The 16,721-nt window shown below is 40.7% G+C and overlaps 1 protein-coding gene across 2 annotated transcripts in view; it reads left to right on the top strand.

Moving 5' to 3' along the window:
* The first annotated feature begins 359 nt into the window (after window positions 1-359).
* Window positions 360-16,721, top strand: part of loxl2b (lysyl oxidase-like 2b) — a 48,544-nt gene continuing 32,182 nt past the window's right edge. Inside the window, exons 1-4 of one of the 2 annotated variants that reach the window (XM_088994973.1) lie at window positions 360-440; window positions 2,232-2,498; window positions 2,809-2,984; window positions 15,729-15,940. In XM_088994973.1, coding sequence (XP_088851099.1) covers window positions 365-440; window positions 2,232-2,498; window positions 2,809-2,984; window positions 15,729-15,940 — 731 coding nt within the window. In that variant the 5' untranslated portion in view covers window positions 360-364. Of the gene's footprint in view, window positions 441-2,141; window positions 2,499-2,808; window positions 2,985-15,728; window positions 15,941-16,721 lie in introns of those variants that run through there. The other variant, XM_088994971.1, reaches the window with a different exon arrangement.

Genomic DNA, 16,721 nt, shown 5'->3' with positions numbered 1-16,721 from the left:
TATATACCAATGTATTATCTGCTTAAAGTTTTTTTTTTCTATGCTTGTCTGTGACTGTAAATTGTCCTTGAGAGCTTCGAAAGGCGCTTGAAAATAAAATGTATTATTATTATTATTATTACAGTAGGCATGCCTTTGAGGGAACTGCCTCAGTGACAAGGCAGTGCTGCATTGAAGTTGCAAATTTATTTATTTATTTATTTATTTATTTATTTATTTATTTATTTATTAGCAAGAATGAAAATAGATGACTGCAATGTTAGGTGGGTCAGTCTTTTGGAATATTTTACTGTCATGTAACAAGCTATGATCTTCGAGAAGAATCAAATGGATTTTGTCTTCTTTCTCTTCAGGTCTGACCAAAATGTTCCTCATCCAGTTTATGTTCCACTACAGCATATTAGTGTTACTGGAGTTGGTTGTAGCCCAATACCCACCAAGTTACCTGGAGCCAGAGCAGGAGCAATACTCTGCTCCTCAGCTCACGCCTGACACTCCTCGAATTCAACTCAGGCTGGCAGGCGACAAGAGGAAACATAACGAGGGGCGTGTAGAAGTTTTCTACAACAACCAATGGGGAACTGTCTGCGATGACGACTTTTCTATCCACGCTGCACAAGTGGTGTGCCGGGAGCTGGGCTACATGGAAGCAGTTTCATGGTCTCCATCCTCAAAATATGGGAAAGGAGAAGGTATTTGAATGTGATGCAATTATTGGAAGCTGTGGAATGTATACCGAACACTACTTGACTCAAGCGATCTTTACATGATTTTCATACGCACATGGTAAAATAAACTTCACCAGACTGAATAAAAATAATCCCGTCATTTTGCATTCTCTGATTTTTAGTGTCAATGGTAACTGAAATCTGCCTTGTGACCAATTTTCCATAGTTTTCTCAAAACACCTTGAGTAGATTTTTCCTGTTGATTTGACAACCACGGTGCCCTCCGCCATAATCCTGTTACTCAACGACAAAACCTATATTTCCTCCCCATCAGGACCCATCTGGTTTGACAATCTGCACTGCACTGGTAAAGAAAAGACATTGGCACAATGTCCTTCCAATGGAATTGGTGTTTCAGACTGCAAGCACAGTGAAGATGTTGGCGTAATGTGCAGTGACAAGAGGATCCCGGGATTTAAATTTATCAACATTCTCCCCAATCACGTGGAGGTTTGTTCAACTCATTAAATCAACTCATTAAATTGAATGCGCTACACAGAACTTCAGTGAAATAGGGGTTAGAACAATGTGTGTGATTACAATATATCGCACAATTATGAAAATGTATTTAAGGTTACCTTGCCAATTCAAGGTGTCCCCAGCCTAGTGCCCGAAGACAGCTGGGATAGGCTCCAGCACCCCACGCAACCCTAATGAGGAATAAGCGGTAAGGATAATGGATGGAAATTTAACGTTAATAAAGATTGCAAGCAGGAGCTTGGAGCTAGCGTCATTTAACCTGCTCAGAATTTAACATGCTCATAAGGTGCAAAGGATTTCCCATCCACGTTTAAAAAAAATATGACTTCTTGTTCTTTTTCTTTCGGCTTTTCCCTTCAAGGGGTCGCCGCAGCGAATCAGTGTCCTTCATCTTCAGACTTTTGATTCGCATGTTTGTTTTGGCCAAGCTTTTACGTCGGATGCCCTTCCTGACACAACCCTCTGCATTTATCCGGGCTTAGGACCGGCACAATACGACTACATCTATGAAATAAAACAAATCGTTTGAAATGTGTGAGTTCACCATTTCATTCTTTGAAGACCCAACAACGGCAATTTGACTAAGAATTTGGTCATTAACAGCAGTACGGAAATAACAGTAATATGATTAGAAACAAATTTTTTTTTCTATGCTTGTCTGTGACTGTAAATTGTCCTTGAGAGCTTCGAAAGGCGCTTGAAAATAAAATGTATTATTATTATTATTATTACAGTAGGCATGCCTTTGAGGGAACTGCCTCAGTGACAAGGCAGTGCTGCATTGAAGTTGCAAATTTATTTATTTATTTATTTATTTATTTATTTATTAGCAAGAATGAAAATAGATGACTGCAATGTTAGGTGGGTCAGTCTTTTGGAATATTTTACTGTCATGTAACAAGCTATGATCTTCGAGAAGAATCAAATGGATTTTGTCTTCTTTCTCTTCAGGTCTGACCAAAATGTTCCTCATCCAGTTTATGTTCCACTACAGCATATTAGTGTTACTGGAGTTGGTTGTAGCCCAATACCCACCAAGTTACCTGGAGCCAGAGCAGGAGCAATACTCTGCTCCTCAGCTCACGCCTGACACTCCTCGAATTCAACTCAGGCTGGCAGGCGACAAGAGGAAACATAACGAGGGGCGTGTAGAAGTTTTCTACAACAACCAATGGGGAACTGTCTGCGATGACGACTTTTCTATCCACGCTGCACAAGTGGTGTGCCGGGAGCTGGGCTACATGGAAGCAGTTTCATGGTCTCCATCCTCAAAATATGGGAAAGGAGAAGGTATTTGAATGTGATGCAATTATTGGAAGCTGTGGAATGTATACCGAACACTACTTGACTCAAGCGATCTTTACATGATTTTCATACGCACATGGTAAAATAAACTTCACCAGACTGAATAAAAATAATCCCGTCATTTTGCATTCTCTGATTTTTAGTGTCAATGGTAACTGAAATCTGCCTTGTGACCAATTTTCCATAGTTTTCTCAAAACACCTTGAGTAGATTTTTCCTGTTGATTTGACAACCACGGTGCCCTCCGCCATAATCCTGTTACTCAACGACAAAACCTATATTTCCTCCCCATCAGGACCCATCTGGTTTGACAATCTGCACTGCACTGGTAAAGAAAAGACATTGGCACAATGTCCTTCCAATGGAATTGGTGTTTCAGACTGCAAGCACAGTGAAGATGTTGGCGTGATGTGCAGTGACAAGAGGATCCCGGGATTTAAATTTATCAACATTCTCCCCAATCACGTGGAGGTTTGTTCAACTCATTAAATCAACTCATTAAATTGAATGCGCTACACAGAACTTCAGTGAAATAGGGGTTAGAACAATGTGTGTGATTACAATATATCGCACAATTATGAAAATGTATTTAAGGTTACCTTGCGATTGGCTGGCAACCAATTCAAGATGTCCCCAGTCTAGTGCCCGAAGACAGCTGGGATAGGCTCCAGCACCCCACGCAACCCTAATGAGGAATAAGCGGTAAGGATAATGGATGGAAATTTAATGTTAATAAAGATTGCAAGCAGGAGCTTGGAGCTAGCGTCATTTAACCTGCTCAGAATTTAACATGCTCATAAGCTGCAAAGGATTTCCCATCCACGTTTAAAAAAAATATGACTTCTTGTTCTTTTTCTTTCGGCTTTTCCCTTCAAGGGGTCGCCGCAGCGAATCAGTGTCCTTCATCTTCAGACTTTTGATTCGCATGTTTGTTTTGGCCAAGCTTTTACGTCGGATGCCCTTCCTGACACAACCCTCTGCATTTATCCGGGCTTAGGACCGGCACAATACGACTACATCTATGAAATAAAACAAATCGTTTGAAATGTGTGAGTTCACCATTTCATTCTTTGAAGACCCAACAACGGCAATTTGACTAAGAATTTGGTCATTAACAGCAGTACGGAAATAACAGTAATATGATTAGAAACAAACAAAAAATACAGACAAAGGTATGGCGAAGACTCAGACCTCAACTGGGTGGCCACTTTGTTGAAACTTAAGTAAATGTTTCCATTAGTTAGGCCAGTGATGAGGAAATGTGGAACAGAGTATTATGAACTTATTTGGTAAAGTAAACTAAACGTGCTGGTAGCCATTTATTTGCTTTACACAACTCTGCTCACTTTATTTCAATAGCACATGTGGACTCTCTGATTTAACAACAGTCATTTCCACATCTTTTAGTGAGAGTGTGTCAAGGAAAGTAAATTGGTAATTGTTAGGTGCTGGCACTTCTGTCAACGTTGGCTGGGTGGGTGCTTGAAGGTCTTGCTGGTTTCGGTGCTGGACACGAAGCATGGAAGCAATTAGCGCTTAACTTAAGTGTTATCTTTCTGTTCACTGTGGAAGATTCATGAATCCACATTCCAAAGTTATGACAACACTTCCGTGCTCAGACAACTGAGGAAGGACTCGGTCTTGGGCGTCTCATGTTTTTGCTACTGCAGTATTCGTCCTTTGTGATACATTATGTTTTGTTTGCTGCAGTTGGATGTATTTTTGTTTGCTTTTTGTATGAATGACTTAACTAAATACATTATCTGCAATTTATAGAAGTTGTTGTCATGGTGTGCTAACATGTCTTGATGTCTTGAAGTCAAGCCGGGTGGTGAAAAGTCTGATTCAGTTTTTCTATCATAAAACCCATCTGGAGCCCATGCCACATTGCATGCACATTGTATCATCATCTGGAAGCGACAGGCTGGTGACACACCCAGGCACACTCTGATGCAATTTGGTGATGTAAGCATTTTTTTTAATTTGGAGGTTTGTTGGAATTGGATGATTTGTTTGCTCAAAGAGCATTATTGAGGAGCCACAGGCTACCTAAATGGCGCTAATCCCAGTTGTATGGCAAGTCAGAAACAAAGGAAGTACCAAGACAATGAGCTAAACGGAAGGTGAAAGATGAATCTTTGCATGCATAGGATGCTGACCTTTGACAAATGCAGATTCTTCCTTTTAAATTATTTGCTATCTTGCTCTTTTGATATTGAATAGGAAGTGTTGAATCTTTAAAATTCGTCACATTTAGCTATTATTCTAAAATAGATGTTAGTGCAGGATATTTGACGTGTTTGTCACAAATTAAGTGTTAAGCCGAATATTAAAAACAAGCTGAGACACAGTGTTAACAAAGCTGCGACTCTGTGAAATATGTATCTTTCTATCAATGTTTATCTGTCAACATTAGACTTGACCCGGCCAGTGGGAATTTTCTCAGGTTTGGCCTGCATTGGTGAGCGTACATTCCATTCTATTTCTAAACATTTCTAGCATGTAGAATTCCAGACAAAATGTGTTTTGGCAGTATTCACTTGTATGCAACTCGTGCGGATATTTATTTAGTCTCAAAGCATGTACAGTCACAAAAACAGTATTTATCGAGACTGCACATTTCAAAATGAACTCAAACTGCCACACACGCACGCACACACACGCACACAGATGCACGCACGCACACACACACACACACACACGCACACACACACACACACACACACACACACACACACACACACACACACACACACACACACACACACACATACAAACAAAGACATAAACAGGTGATGTGTAAGATGGAGACAGTCTGTTTGTCGTTACATTGTGGCTTGTATACATTATTCGAGGTATTGCTATATGAGGCAGAGAATTTAGACATGGAAGTGGCCAAGATGTCTTTATATACAAAAGTACAAATCAAAATCACTCAACAGATGGTTTATGGCACAGGCAAAGTGACAAAAAAGAATAGTGCAAGATGGCATTGGAGGATGTTTTAGTGACGTGCCACTGAGAAACCAGATTTTCAATAATGGAAGTGGCCTGGTGCACGCCTAATCTTGTGACAAAATAAAAAATGGACTGAATCAGAACAGTATCCCCACTAATGGGGCATTGCCCCGTGCCCTACCACGGTAATGAAGGATCTCTCAGTAAAAGCAGGGAAGGGTCAAGGACTAGGGACCCAGGAACATTCTGTGGGGCAGTAACTGTCCCAGTCAACTAAATATTGAAAACCTTAAGCATAGATGTAAATCCACAATCTTCCAGACAGCAAAGGCAGGGTGATTAGCAGGGTTTGGAGGGAGGAGTTTGGAAGCACGGCTGAGGGGCTCCAGGTGAAAGGCAAAGTGGGATAGAGCGAGGCTGGGGGCTTTTGACGGATATCAGAAGGGTTAATGATGATATGTATTGTTTCAATAGGCCACTGTTTCTGGGGTCTAGTTTAGTTTGTAATTGGAGAAGAAGGTCAAATATTGGAGTGGGGCCCTTTGCCCATTGGCCAGCGTACGGTTGGGTTGGGGTGTGGCCTATAGAGAAGCTCAGGCCTTCCTCCAGATAGCATGTCAATGGCCGAGATGGCTACAGACCTAGAAAACAGAGACTTCTTGATTCTGGGAAGGCAATAGTTGCAGTTGATTCCCACAGGCAACCAAAAACTGAATCATGGCCGTGGATGAGGTGAGGGAATTGTGGGATGACTTCAACCACGGAAGATGTTGACTCCAAGATGGCAAGCCGAAATCATCTGATTGATTCCAGAATGTACTGTGATGTAAATCACCCAACAGACGGTGAACAGCACACATGAACTCCCTCATCCCTCCTTACTTTCTGACCTCATCACCAAGTCCAAGAATTCCACCTGTCAACTTGACCCCCTCCCTACTGTCCTCATCAAATCTTGTCTACCTGCTCTCCTCCCTTTTATTTCAGCTATTATTCACTCCTCACTGTCCACTGGAATTGTTCCTGTCCCTCTTAAAACCGCAGCTGTAACACCAATCCTGAAAAAACTTGGTTCAGATCCCAATGATTTCAATAACCTACGTCCAATTTCGCATCTTCCATTTATCGCTAAAATTCTCGAAAAAACCGTCGCCTGTCAACTCCACTCTCACCTCACTCACAATAACCTCTACGAACAATTCCAGTCTGGTTTCCGTCCCCGCCACAGCACTGAATCAGCCCTCATAAAAATCACGAACGACCTTCTCATAGCAGCAGATACCGGCTCCCTCTCTATTCTCATCCTTCTTGATCTATCTGCGGCCTTTGACACAATTTCTCACCCCATCCTGCTCAACCGACTCTCCACTCTAGGCGTGACACACACCCCACTCAGTTGGTTTCACTCCTACCTCACTGGCCGCTCACAGTTTATCCAAATTACCTCATTCACTTCACGGTCCTCCCCTGTGTCTTCTGGTGTGCCCCAAGGTTCTGTCCTGGGGCCCCTTCTCTTTATTATATACCTTCTTCCCCTTGGTGATATCTTCCGCAAATTTGGAATTCATTTTCACTGCTTCGCGGATGACACCCAGCTCTACCTCTCCAGTAAACCCGACGCCTCTCTTCCACCTGCATCCCTTACACTTTGCCTCTCAGAAATCAAATCCTGGTTTTCTCATAACTTTCTCAAACTAAACAGCGAAAAAACTGAACTTCTCCTTGTCGGTACAAAATCCACCCTTCACAAAGCAAACAGTTTCTCTCTCACCATTGACAATTCTACCGTGTCCCCCGCCCTTCAGGTTAAGAGCCTGGGTGTCATCCTTGATAGCACACTATCTTTTCACTCCCACATAAATAACATAACCCGGTCTGCATATTTTCACCTCCGCAATATCAATCGTCTCCGTCCCTCTCTCACCCCTCACACCACTGCTATCCTCGTCCACAGTCTCGTCACCTCCCGTATCGATTATTGTAATTCACTTCTTTTCGGGGTCAATCAAAAATGTCTCCATAAACTCCAACTAGTCCAAAATTCCTCAGCCCGGATCATCACAAAAACCCCCTCATTTCACCACATCACTCCTGTCCTCCAACAGCTCCACTGGCTCCCTGTTAAACTCCGTATTGAATTCAAGATACTTCTGTTTACATTTAAAGCCATCCATAACCTTGCCCCTCCCTATCTGTCTGACCTAATTCAAATCTCCGTTCCTACTCGGACCCTCAGATCCTCTTCCTCCCTCCACCTCTACACGCCCTCTGCCCGTCTCACAACGATGGGGTGCAGAGCTTTCAGCCGCTCCGCTCCTAAACTCTGGAACTCACTTCCACCCAACATCCGCAACATTGACTCCCTTCCTACTTTCAAATCTCACCTGAAAACCCACCTCTTTAAACTTGCTTACATGGTCTAATTTATTATGCTGTTTTATTATTTATTGCTTTATGCATGATTTTACTGTTTTGTGTGTTGTCTTTGTTGTAAAGTGTCCTTGAGTGTTCAGAAAGGCGCTTGTAAATTAAATGTATTATTATTATTATTATTATTATGAAGAAACACAGATGAACAGGGCTATGTAAAGAAAGTGGAGAGCATTTGACAAAAAGGCACAGGAATAAAGTAGATATCCTGACGTGTCACTGAGGAACCATATCACGAATACTCAGACGTTAGGCCTATCACATACCAAAGCAACTGACATTATGAAGTACCAAACCACAGTTCCAATAGGTATACACAGGACGATTTATGTTTATTACATGCTGAAGCTCTGAATTTAAAGCTTGGCTAATTTCATTTGTTGATGAAGCACAATAATAACAGTTGTGAGTTGTAAAAAATATGTGAAAGTTTGGTCGCCAGGTAGTCGAGTGGTTAGCACACCAGCTTCACAGTGCAGAGGTTGCCGGTGCGCGTCCTGCTCCGGCCTCCCTGTGTGGAGTTTGCATGTTCTCCCCGGGCCTGCGTGGGTTGCAGGCAGATTGACCAATCCAAATTGTCCCTAGGTGTGAGTTTGAGAGTGACTGTTGTCCGTTTTTGTGTGCCCTGCGATTGGCTTCAGGGTGTCCCCCGCCTCGTGCCCAAAGACAGCTGAGATAGGCTCCAGCACCCCCTGCGACCCTAATGAGGAATAAGCGGTACGGAAAATGGATGGATGGATGTGAAAGTTAAGATTGGGGCCACATCTGTATCACTTAAAATAAAGATTAACAATCATTTCTGAAAAAAACATTTTTGGTTGGTATTTATTTAAGAAATGTATTCATCTTCAGGATAATGAGTGCCAATGTGTCATATTGTCCCGAAGAAAAGTTTTGAACATTTGACTGATTGGTTTATTGTATTTGCTGTAGCTTTTCGTATCCTCCAATTCCTTGCTTGCACGCTTCATAAGAAAATTATACTGAGTCACGCTTGTGGCAATACATTACTCACATTTTCCTCGCTTAGGTAACCCCTCCCCCCCCACACACACACACTATGCGCTGTGAATTGCTTTCTTGCACTTCTCCACTGCACACTAATTGAGCATTGGCACATGTTTATCTTATCTTTACAAAACCGTTTCAGTCCAAGAATGGCAATTTTCATAACCATTTTTGTAATGTGGATATGCATTTATTTTTCTTAAATTGACAAATGGTTGGTTCAACATGACTAAATATCTCACATAGGACAATGTTTATGTGAGTGATATCATGATTTCCATTTTGATTTGTTGAGACCACACATCATGCTTACTTCAGTATCTTTGAGGCAAGTGCTATTGATAGAGCTGACAGTAATATGGGAGGATCGAGGAGATAAATGAGCAGAAGTGGTCAAAGTACCGGGAGCTAGTGCCAAAAACGGGGCTCGAAGGCATGCAGGAGGCGCACCCAAGACTTTTGCTAGCTGCTCACTGTGCAAGATACTCACTCTACTTATCACAGATGCAGATCAGAATCAGAATCAGAATCATATTTATTGCCAAGTATGTAGGACACACAAGGAATTTGTTTCCGGTAGAACACGCTGCACTAGTATCGTCGTCAAAAAAACTGCTAAGTGGCACTATACAGTTCCATTATACAAAGAAGATTATCAAGGATGACCTCCTACAAGTACCTGGGTGTTACTCTCAACAATAAACTGGACTGGACAACAAACACGGATGCCCTAATCAAAAAGGGACAGAGTCGCCTCTTCCTCCTCAGGAAACTGAGGTCTTTTGGAGTTCAGGGGTCACTCCTAAAGACTTTCTATGACTCTGTGGTGGCATCAGCCATCCACTATGGCATTGTCTGCTGGTCAGGCAGCATCACCACCCGGGACAGAAAAAGACTGGAGCGCTTTGTCAAGCGGGCCAGTTCTGTCATGGGCTGCTCGCTGGACTCTCTAGAGGAGGTGGGCAACAGACGGACGCTAGCTAAACTAAAAGCTATGACGGACAGCCCCTCCCACCCCCTCCTGCCCATCCTGACAGCTCTGGGTAGCTCCTTTAGCCACAGACTATTACACCCGCGCTGCAAGAAGGAGAGGTCCCGCCGCTCGTTCCTACCGACTGCTGTCAGGCTTCACAATTCCCAATGATTACATGTGAAAAAAAAAAAAAAAAAAAAAAAAAAAACTAGACACTTGTAAATATGGGTTGTTGCAATATATCTAAATGCATTTCTTGATTCTGCACTATGTACAGTCTTGTTTATAGAACGGTTTTTGCACATCTACATTTGCACAGTATACAGTTGACATTTTTATTTTGTTATGTTTAGAATATCTTGTTTTCTATCCTTTCACTCCCACCCCAACCCCATCCCTCTTCAATTGCTGCTGTGGACTGCAAATTTCCCCATTGCGGGACGAATAAAGGTATTCTGATTCTGATTCTGATTCTGAAGGCCGCCAATAAAGCAGCAAAGAGAGCCTCTAGATGGCTCTGAATCAGGAGAAGCAATCTCTGGGTCAATGCTATTGGGACAGAAGATCAACCCTGGATGGATCACCTTATGGGTATGATGTTGGAAGACCCCAAACCCCAGATGATCTCAGGGACATCACTAAGAATGTCTCCCAACTCCCACTATATATTAGTCTCCTACTGTGAGACTAATAAAGGCAAATCCAATCCAATCCAATCTATCCTAAAATATATCTTATACCCAGTTATTAATTCCAGGCATCAATCATTGTAGGGGCTGATATCATGTCTTGAAATTGTCTACGCCTTGCGCAATACACTTGCACTGGGCACGAAAACCAAGGCCAGAATCTCAAAATATAGCTATGGAAAAGTCAGGCACCTGAGTTCTCTTGGCATCTTATTTCATTTGCGCGCAGCAGAGCAGATAAACACTGATGCACCATGTTTGCTTTGAACTCTGGGTTTGCTTTGAACTGATGGACCCGCCAGAATCTCAATCCCGCACTTTGTAACTGATCGCATTCTACATTGCTCCACGCTCAAACAATAGTTGCATCATAAAAAGACACTTTTGCATCTTGCTTCACTATAAGACACAGTATTTGTAACATGTGCAGATTGTAAACATCTTACAATAATAAGATGCTGTTGCTGTAACTTCATAAGTGTCTTCAAAAAAATCTATTTCTATTGAACCATTGTCTATATGTTCAAGTTGATAGTTTCTCATGGCGTTTGGGAAACATCTGTTTCCACTTTTTGAGCAAATGATTTTTTTAAGACACTCCAAACCAGGACATTTTGCGACTACAAACCAGTTTTTTTTTGTATTGGCTAAAGATACAGTGAGACCTCAACTTACGAACTTAATTGGTTCCCAGACAGAGTGTGTAAGGCGAAAAGTGTGTATCTCCAAAAAAAAAAATTCCCATAGGAAACCATTAAAATGGGAATAATCCGTTCCCGGGTTTCTATAAAATATACTTTTCAACTAAATCAGCCTTAAAACTACACACAACATACCTTATTCTATGTATAATAAATGTGCTATTGTATTTTAATGAAAGAAATACACTGCATTGTATCATAAAGTCACTTTATTTACATTTGTGATGGTCATTTATGGCTTGATGGAATGGCCTTGGAGGTTAAAGGTCAAAGGGAATTGCTGTTTGGAAAGAGAGGCGCATTACATGACGACTGTAATTAAAGAAATAAACTGTGCTGTAAAATAAAGTTTTATTTACCTTTTTGATGGTCGTTGATGGCTTATGGAAGGAGAGTCACCTTCCATAAGGACTGTTGGTAACTTAACCTTTGGTGCTGTTCGGTCGTGTGCTTCCGCCGAAGATCACTCCGCCAGCCGTGGTGGGTGTGTATTATGAAAATAGTGCTTATTATAAGGTTTAATTTTCAGAAATTGACGTTTGTAAGACAAAAAGTTTGTAAGTTGAGGTGTTTGTAAGTTGAGGTCTCACTGTACATATTACATTAACATACATGTAGCATAAAAGCACCAACATTTTTTACTTCTTCAGTATAGTGTGAATGTCATTCACTTCCTATTTTTTAATCTGAAACGGACAAATTGTACGATTTACAATACAGAGAAACCAACAACAACACATTTACAGTATGTGGAAGATTCACATTAACAGCACAGTTCTACATGCGAGGCGATTGCTGCTGTTCTTGAGAGCTGTTAAAACCCTCTATTAGAAACACATGTTCATAGGCTCTGTGGTGTTTACACTGGCATGTGTCCTGTTTTCTGCTGCAAAAGTGCTTGAAACGTTGACACCTAAAATATTTTACTTTTAAGACATTGGGCTGCTGTCCTGCTGTAATCCATAACAACAATCATAGCATGTCTGTAAATCAATGACTGAAAGACAATGTCCCAAAACGTTCGCCAAAATCTTAGCTATTTTTGACACAAGAAACCTCATCTCCACCCTCACTCACATCTGGTGATTCTCCAAAAGTATGATGTAACCCAAGTCAAAATGAATTGAAAATTTTTAGTTTGATTCCTAAATTTCAAAATGTAATTCTAAATCATTACCTTTACATCATCATTACATTCTCACTCAAACCCGTTGCCTTGAAAGTAAAATACCGTAATATGAATACACACAGAGTTTCATAAACTACAAATCAAATAAACTTGCCGTTGTTTTATAAACTGGCAATTTACACATTGTAACACCAAAAGGAAAAAGAGAAGCTTCTTTGAATTCTTTGAATGCTCATTAAATAGGTGGCTTGTTAGTTGAGGAACCAAATTGTCCCGTAAGTATTGTCTTTTACAACCATATCTAACAATATTTATTATTTGGCATATTGAATTAAATGGATATGCACACATATAGTCTCCATTGTGAACATGCAGGGAGTGGGTTGTGATGTGCTTTTTGTCTTGTTTTTTTTTTTCTTTATCCAGCCATTCTCTGAACCACTTAGGCTCACAAGAAATAGATATTGTCTATTTGTGAATATTGTGGCCGTTTTTTTTTACTGTTATCTCATGTTGACAGAAAGTGCTTTTTTCAACAAGATTTATTTTCTTGTATTGCTGTAGAAAATGTTCAAGCTTTTAAGAAAATTAAATATGATATGATAATATATAAATTAGACCTCATATAGATATGGAATATATAAAAGGTGGAACTTAAAAAAAGAAAACATGTTTGTGCCTATAGCAAGAAGTAGTCATTCATGTGGTGGACATCTCATTCCCTGCAAGGTGTCGTATCTGCGGTTCTGTGGTACTTAGATGAGCTGGAAAGCATTCTATCACGTCTTTTTTCCCCGCTTACAGACCTACTGTTAGCAGCGCCGGTGCGAGTCTGTGCTCTTATAATTTTTAGGCATGTGAATCTTGAATGCAAGATGCTGTGACTCTTCCCTCGTGATCTTTCCCCGTCTTTCACCCAAAGTCACTAAAACACGTGACCCTTAACACTACAAAAGGTAGAAAAGGGATTGTTGGCTGCCTTACTCTGTTCCACTTGCTCCCCGCCTACAAAGGTTTCTAAGCATTTTTGGTGCATAGTTTTGCAGTGCAGAAAATTAAGAGCCCTTCACCTCTCTTTTGACATGTCATCCGGCAAATGGTTTTTCCATCTGTGCTCATTTTTCCCCAAAACAAAACACAGGAAAGGCCTCTCTCCTAGGAGAGTTAAAGAGCAAAACTAGTCACACATGTTTGCATTTTTTTTTTTTTTTTTTTTTTTTTTGGTAGCTGAATGTCTCATTTTAGGATTGAGAGCCCACGCGAGAAGAGTCCTATTTCTAGAGTGGAAAGGAATTAAGATAAATTGAATAGAGCAATTCACACCGTTCAGTCAAATAATCTGTGATAACTTTAAGTAAAAATTAGCTTGTTTTTGTCTTTTCCTCCTTGACATTAACTTCCGTCCCAAAGCAACTATGAGCCACCTTTTCTCACAGTGCAAATATGTGATTCATCAATATTATGTACCTTAAAATGTGCGCTTTCAGCCCCCCAAAAAATTGAGAACCTCCTCCAAACACATCACAAATGATCAACTTTTTAAAAAAATAGAACTCACACCTCCTGATGCACTATAGCATTCATGAAAGCATTACTACTACAACTCCTACCACAAATAAACAAACAAAAGTGTGAGAGTGTGAGAATAGTGAGAAAATGGACAGAAAACAATTAAAATATCCCATCAATCAGGCTCCACAAATAACCCGCACAAGTCATCTGTACACTTGATGCAAAAAGCTATCAACCCAGCTAAACAGATCACAATTGATGAAGAACTAGCTACAATTATCACAGAGAAAGCACCTACAGGGGATCATTCCTCAAGATGGTGAAATATGCTGATTTAATCCTAATATGAGGGTTGGCAGTGATTTTATTTCCCGGCTGTGTCTTGTCATCTTTGCTTGAATTTTAAGCATCCATTGTGCTCCAGCTCACAAACAATTCTCCAAGTGACTTATGTATTGTGTGTTTGGTAAACAAAGACATAAGGCCACAGTCACCACATGGTAAATTTATTCTGATTCATATGATATTACTTTGCACAACTGTGGATTCTCTGCACCGTGTGGACAAGTCAAGAATTGTTCGACAGGACAGACAGACCTGTGATTTGTGGTTGTCAAATATCTGTCATCTTCTTAAACTTGGTCTTATTTGGTGAATTCATTTGGTTTCTATTTTCAAGATTGAGGGATAAAAAAAACTTTTGATGGTGAAGTTGAATAATTTCTTTTATACCAAGATGGTGTTCCCATTCACATGCATGACTTGTAGGCAGGCAGCTTGGGTATAATTGCCACCCAGACATACTGGGAATGTGCATGCTTGTCTCACTTTCTCTGCCATGGAATTGACTGACAGTTCATGCTGTATTCTCTGCAATAGAAAAGTGTTGAGTCAATAGTGTTACATTCAGCAGCACGGCAACCAACATCATGGTTTTACATAGTATGTTTTGTTTTCCTCTAAAGGTTCTCCCATTCATGATGTAAGATTAATGGCAAATTAGACTGTAAATAAATAAATAAACAAACAAACAACTACAGTAAAGTCTCGTTATATCGATATCGGATATATCGATAGTCCCGGTTATATCGATACTATTTCTATGCACGCACGGAGAAAATTACATGCAAACAGGGTCGGATATATCGATAGTCCCGGTTATATCGATATTTTTTCGGACTCCCTTGAATATCGATATAACGAGACTTTACTGTAAATGAATGAATGAAGTTGCAAGTCCATCATTGTGTTAAGAATTTAACAATGACTCACTCTCAGTATTCATAATATATTTAATGAAAACAGGGTACATCTGTTTTCAATCGTCTGGAAAGGACCTTTGGCATATCAATTAGAATTAATGCTATTTATGCAAATTCCGGTTACCACAGAGATTCTTCTGTTCATGAGCGAACAAAGTTGCAGTGCATCTATTTATAATGCCACTTTAAGTACAGTAACAAGGTGCTTCACTTCAAATATGCTCGATCCCACTGAGCTGGTCGGTCTTGAGGAATGAGGTGTTTTATTGTTTATTACGTAACATAGAAGGCGAGATGAGATGGATTCATGCATTTTCTATCCTACTTGTCCTCATTACGATTGCAGTTGAGTTCGAGCGTAGCTCATCAGACTTTGGGTGACACTCCCTGACTCCCTAAGAACAACCTCACACAAGAAGACCACAACTGAAATTCAAATTCCTAACCTCAGCCTTGAAAGGCAGATTTTACACTCCATGCTCTCTGACTGTTATATGGAAATAAGCATGTGTTGATGTGTCTTCTTTCATGTGTGTTTCATATTCCTTGACAGAACTTCGATATTCAAGTTGAGGATGTGCGCATTCGAGCCATCTTGTCATCGTTACGCAAGCGGATCCCTGTGACAGAGGGCTATGTGGAGGTAAAAGATGGCGGTAAATGGAAGCAGATCTGCAACAACGACTGGACCCCCTTTAACAGCAGAGTCATCTGTGGCATGTTTGGCTTCCCTGCGGAGAGAAAATACAATGCCAGAGTCTACAAGTAAGTAGTAACTGGGTACGGTTTGATTATGTCTCGTACTAATGTGAAAACTCGATCACTGCTTGTCATTTCAAGAAGAATGTATGGTTTTGAAATGCTAGTATTCTGTCTTTCTAGAAGAATAATAAGACCACTAAATATCCACCATTAACGCAACATACAGGAGTGTTTCTTCATCTTTATTAAGCTCATCAAATTGCTTGTTCTGTAGCCACGAGGGGCCACGAGCCAGTGCCTTATTGTGCTGGTCCCAAGCCCGGATAAATACAGGGTTGTGTCAGGAAGGGCATCCGATGTAAAAGCTTGGCCAAAACAAACATGCGAATCAAACCTCTGAAGATTGAGGACTGATTCGCTGTGGCGACCCCTGACGGGAAAAGCCGAAAGGAAAAGAAGAAGAAGAAGGAGAAGAAAACAGGAGTGTTTGCCCAAGTTTTTCTTCAGTCAATGATGACTGTCTGTGCGACTTGCGATATCAGATTTGACTCAAAAAATAGCAAAAAAAGCCTACTAAAAGAGCCAGCCTTCAGTTGGGGATAATCCAAGTCATGATGGTGTCAGGTGTGAACTGATTCCCACGAGTATTCAAATGCAACGTTGTTGCCCCTTCGCCCGTCTGTCCGTCCGTCCATTATCTATCTATCTATCTATCTATCTATCTATCTATCTATCTATCTATCTATCTATCTATCTATCTATCTATCTATCTATCTATCTATCTATCTATCTATCTATCTATCTATCTATCTATCTATCTATCTATCTAACAGCAATTCACTCT

Source organism: Hippocampus bargibanti, linkage group LG04, assembly GCF_051943395.1.
Source record: "Hippocampus bargibanti isolate YZ-2025 linkage group LG04, ASM5194339v1, whole genome shotgun sequence".
Taxonomy (NCBI): Eukaryota; Metazoa; Chordata; class Actinopteri; order Syngnathiformes; family Syngnathidae; genus Hippocampus; species Hippocampus bargibanti.
Note: the sequence above shows the minus strand (reverse complement) of the source record. Positions and strands in the feature narration are given on the sequence as shown.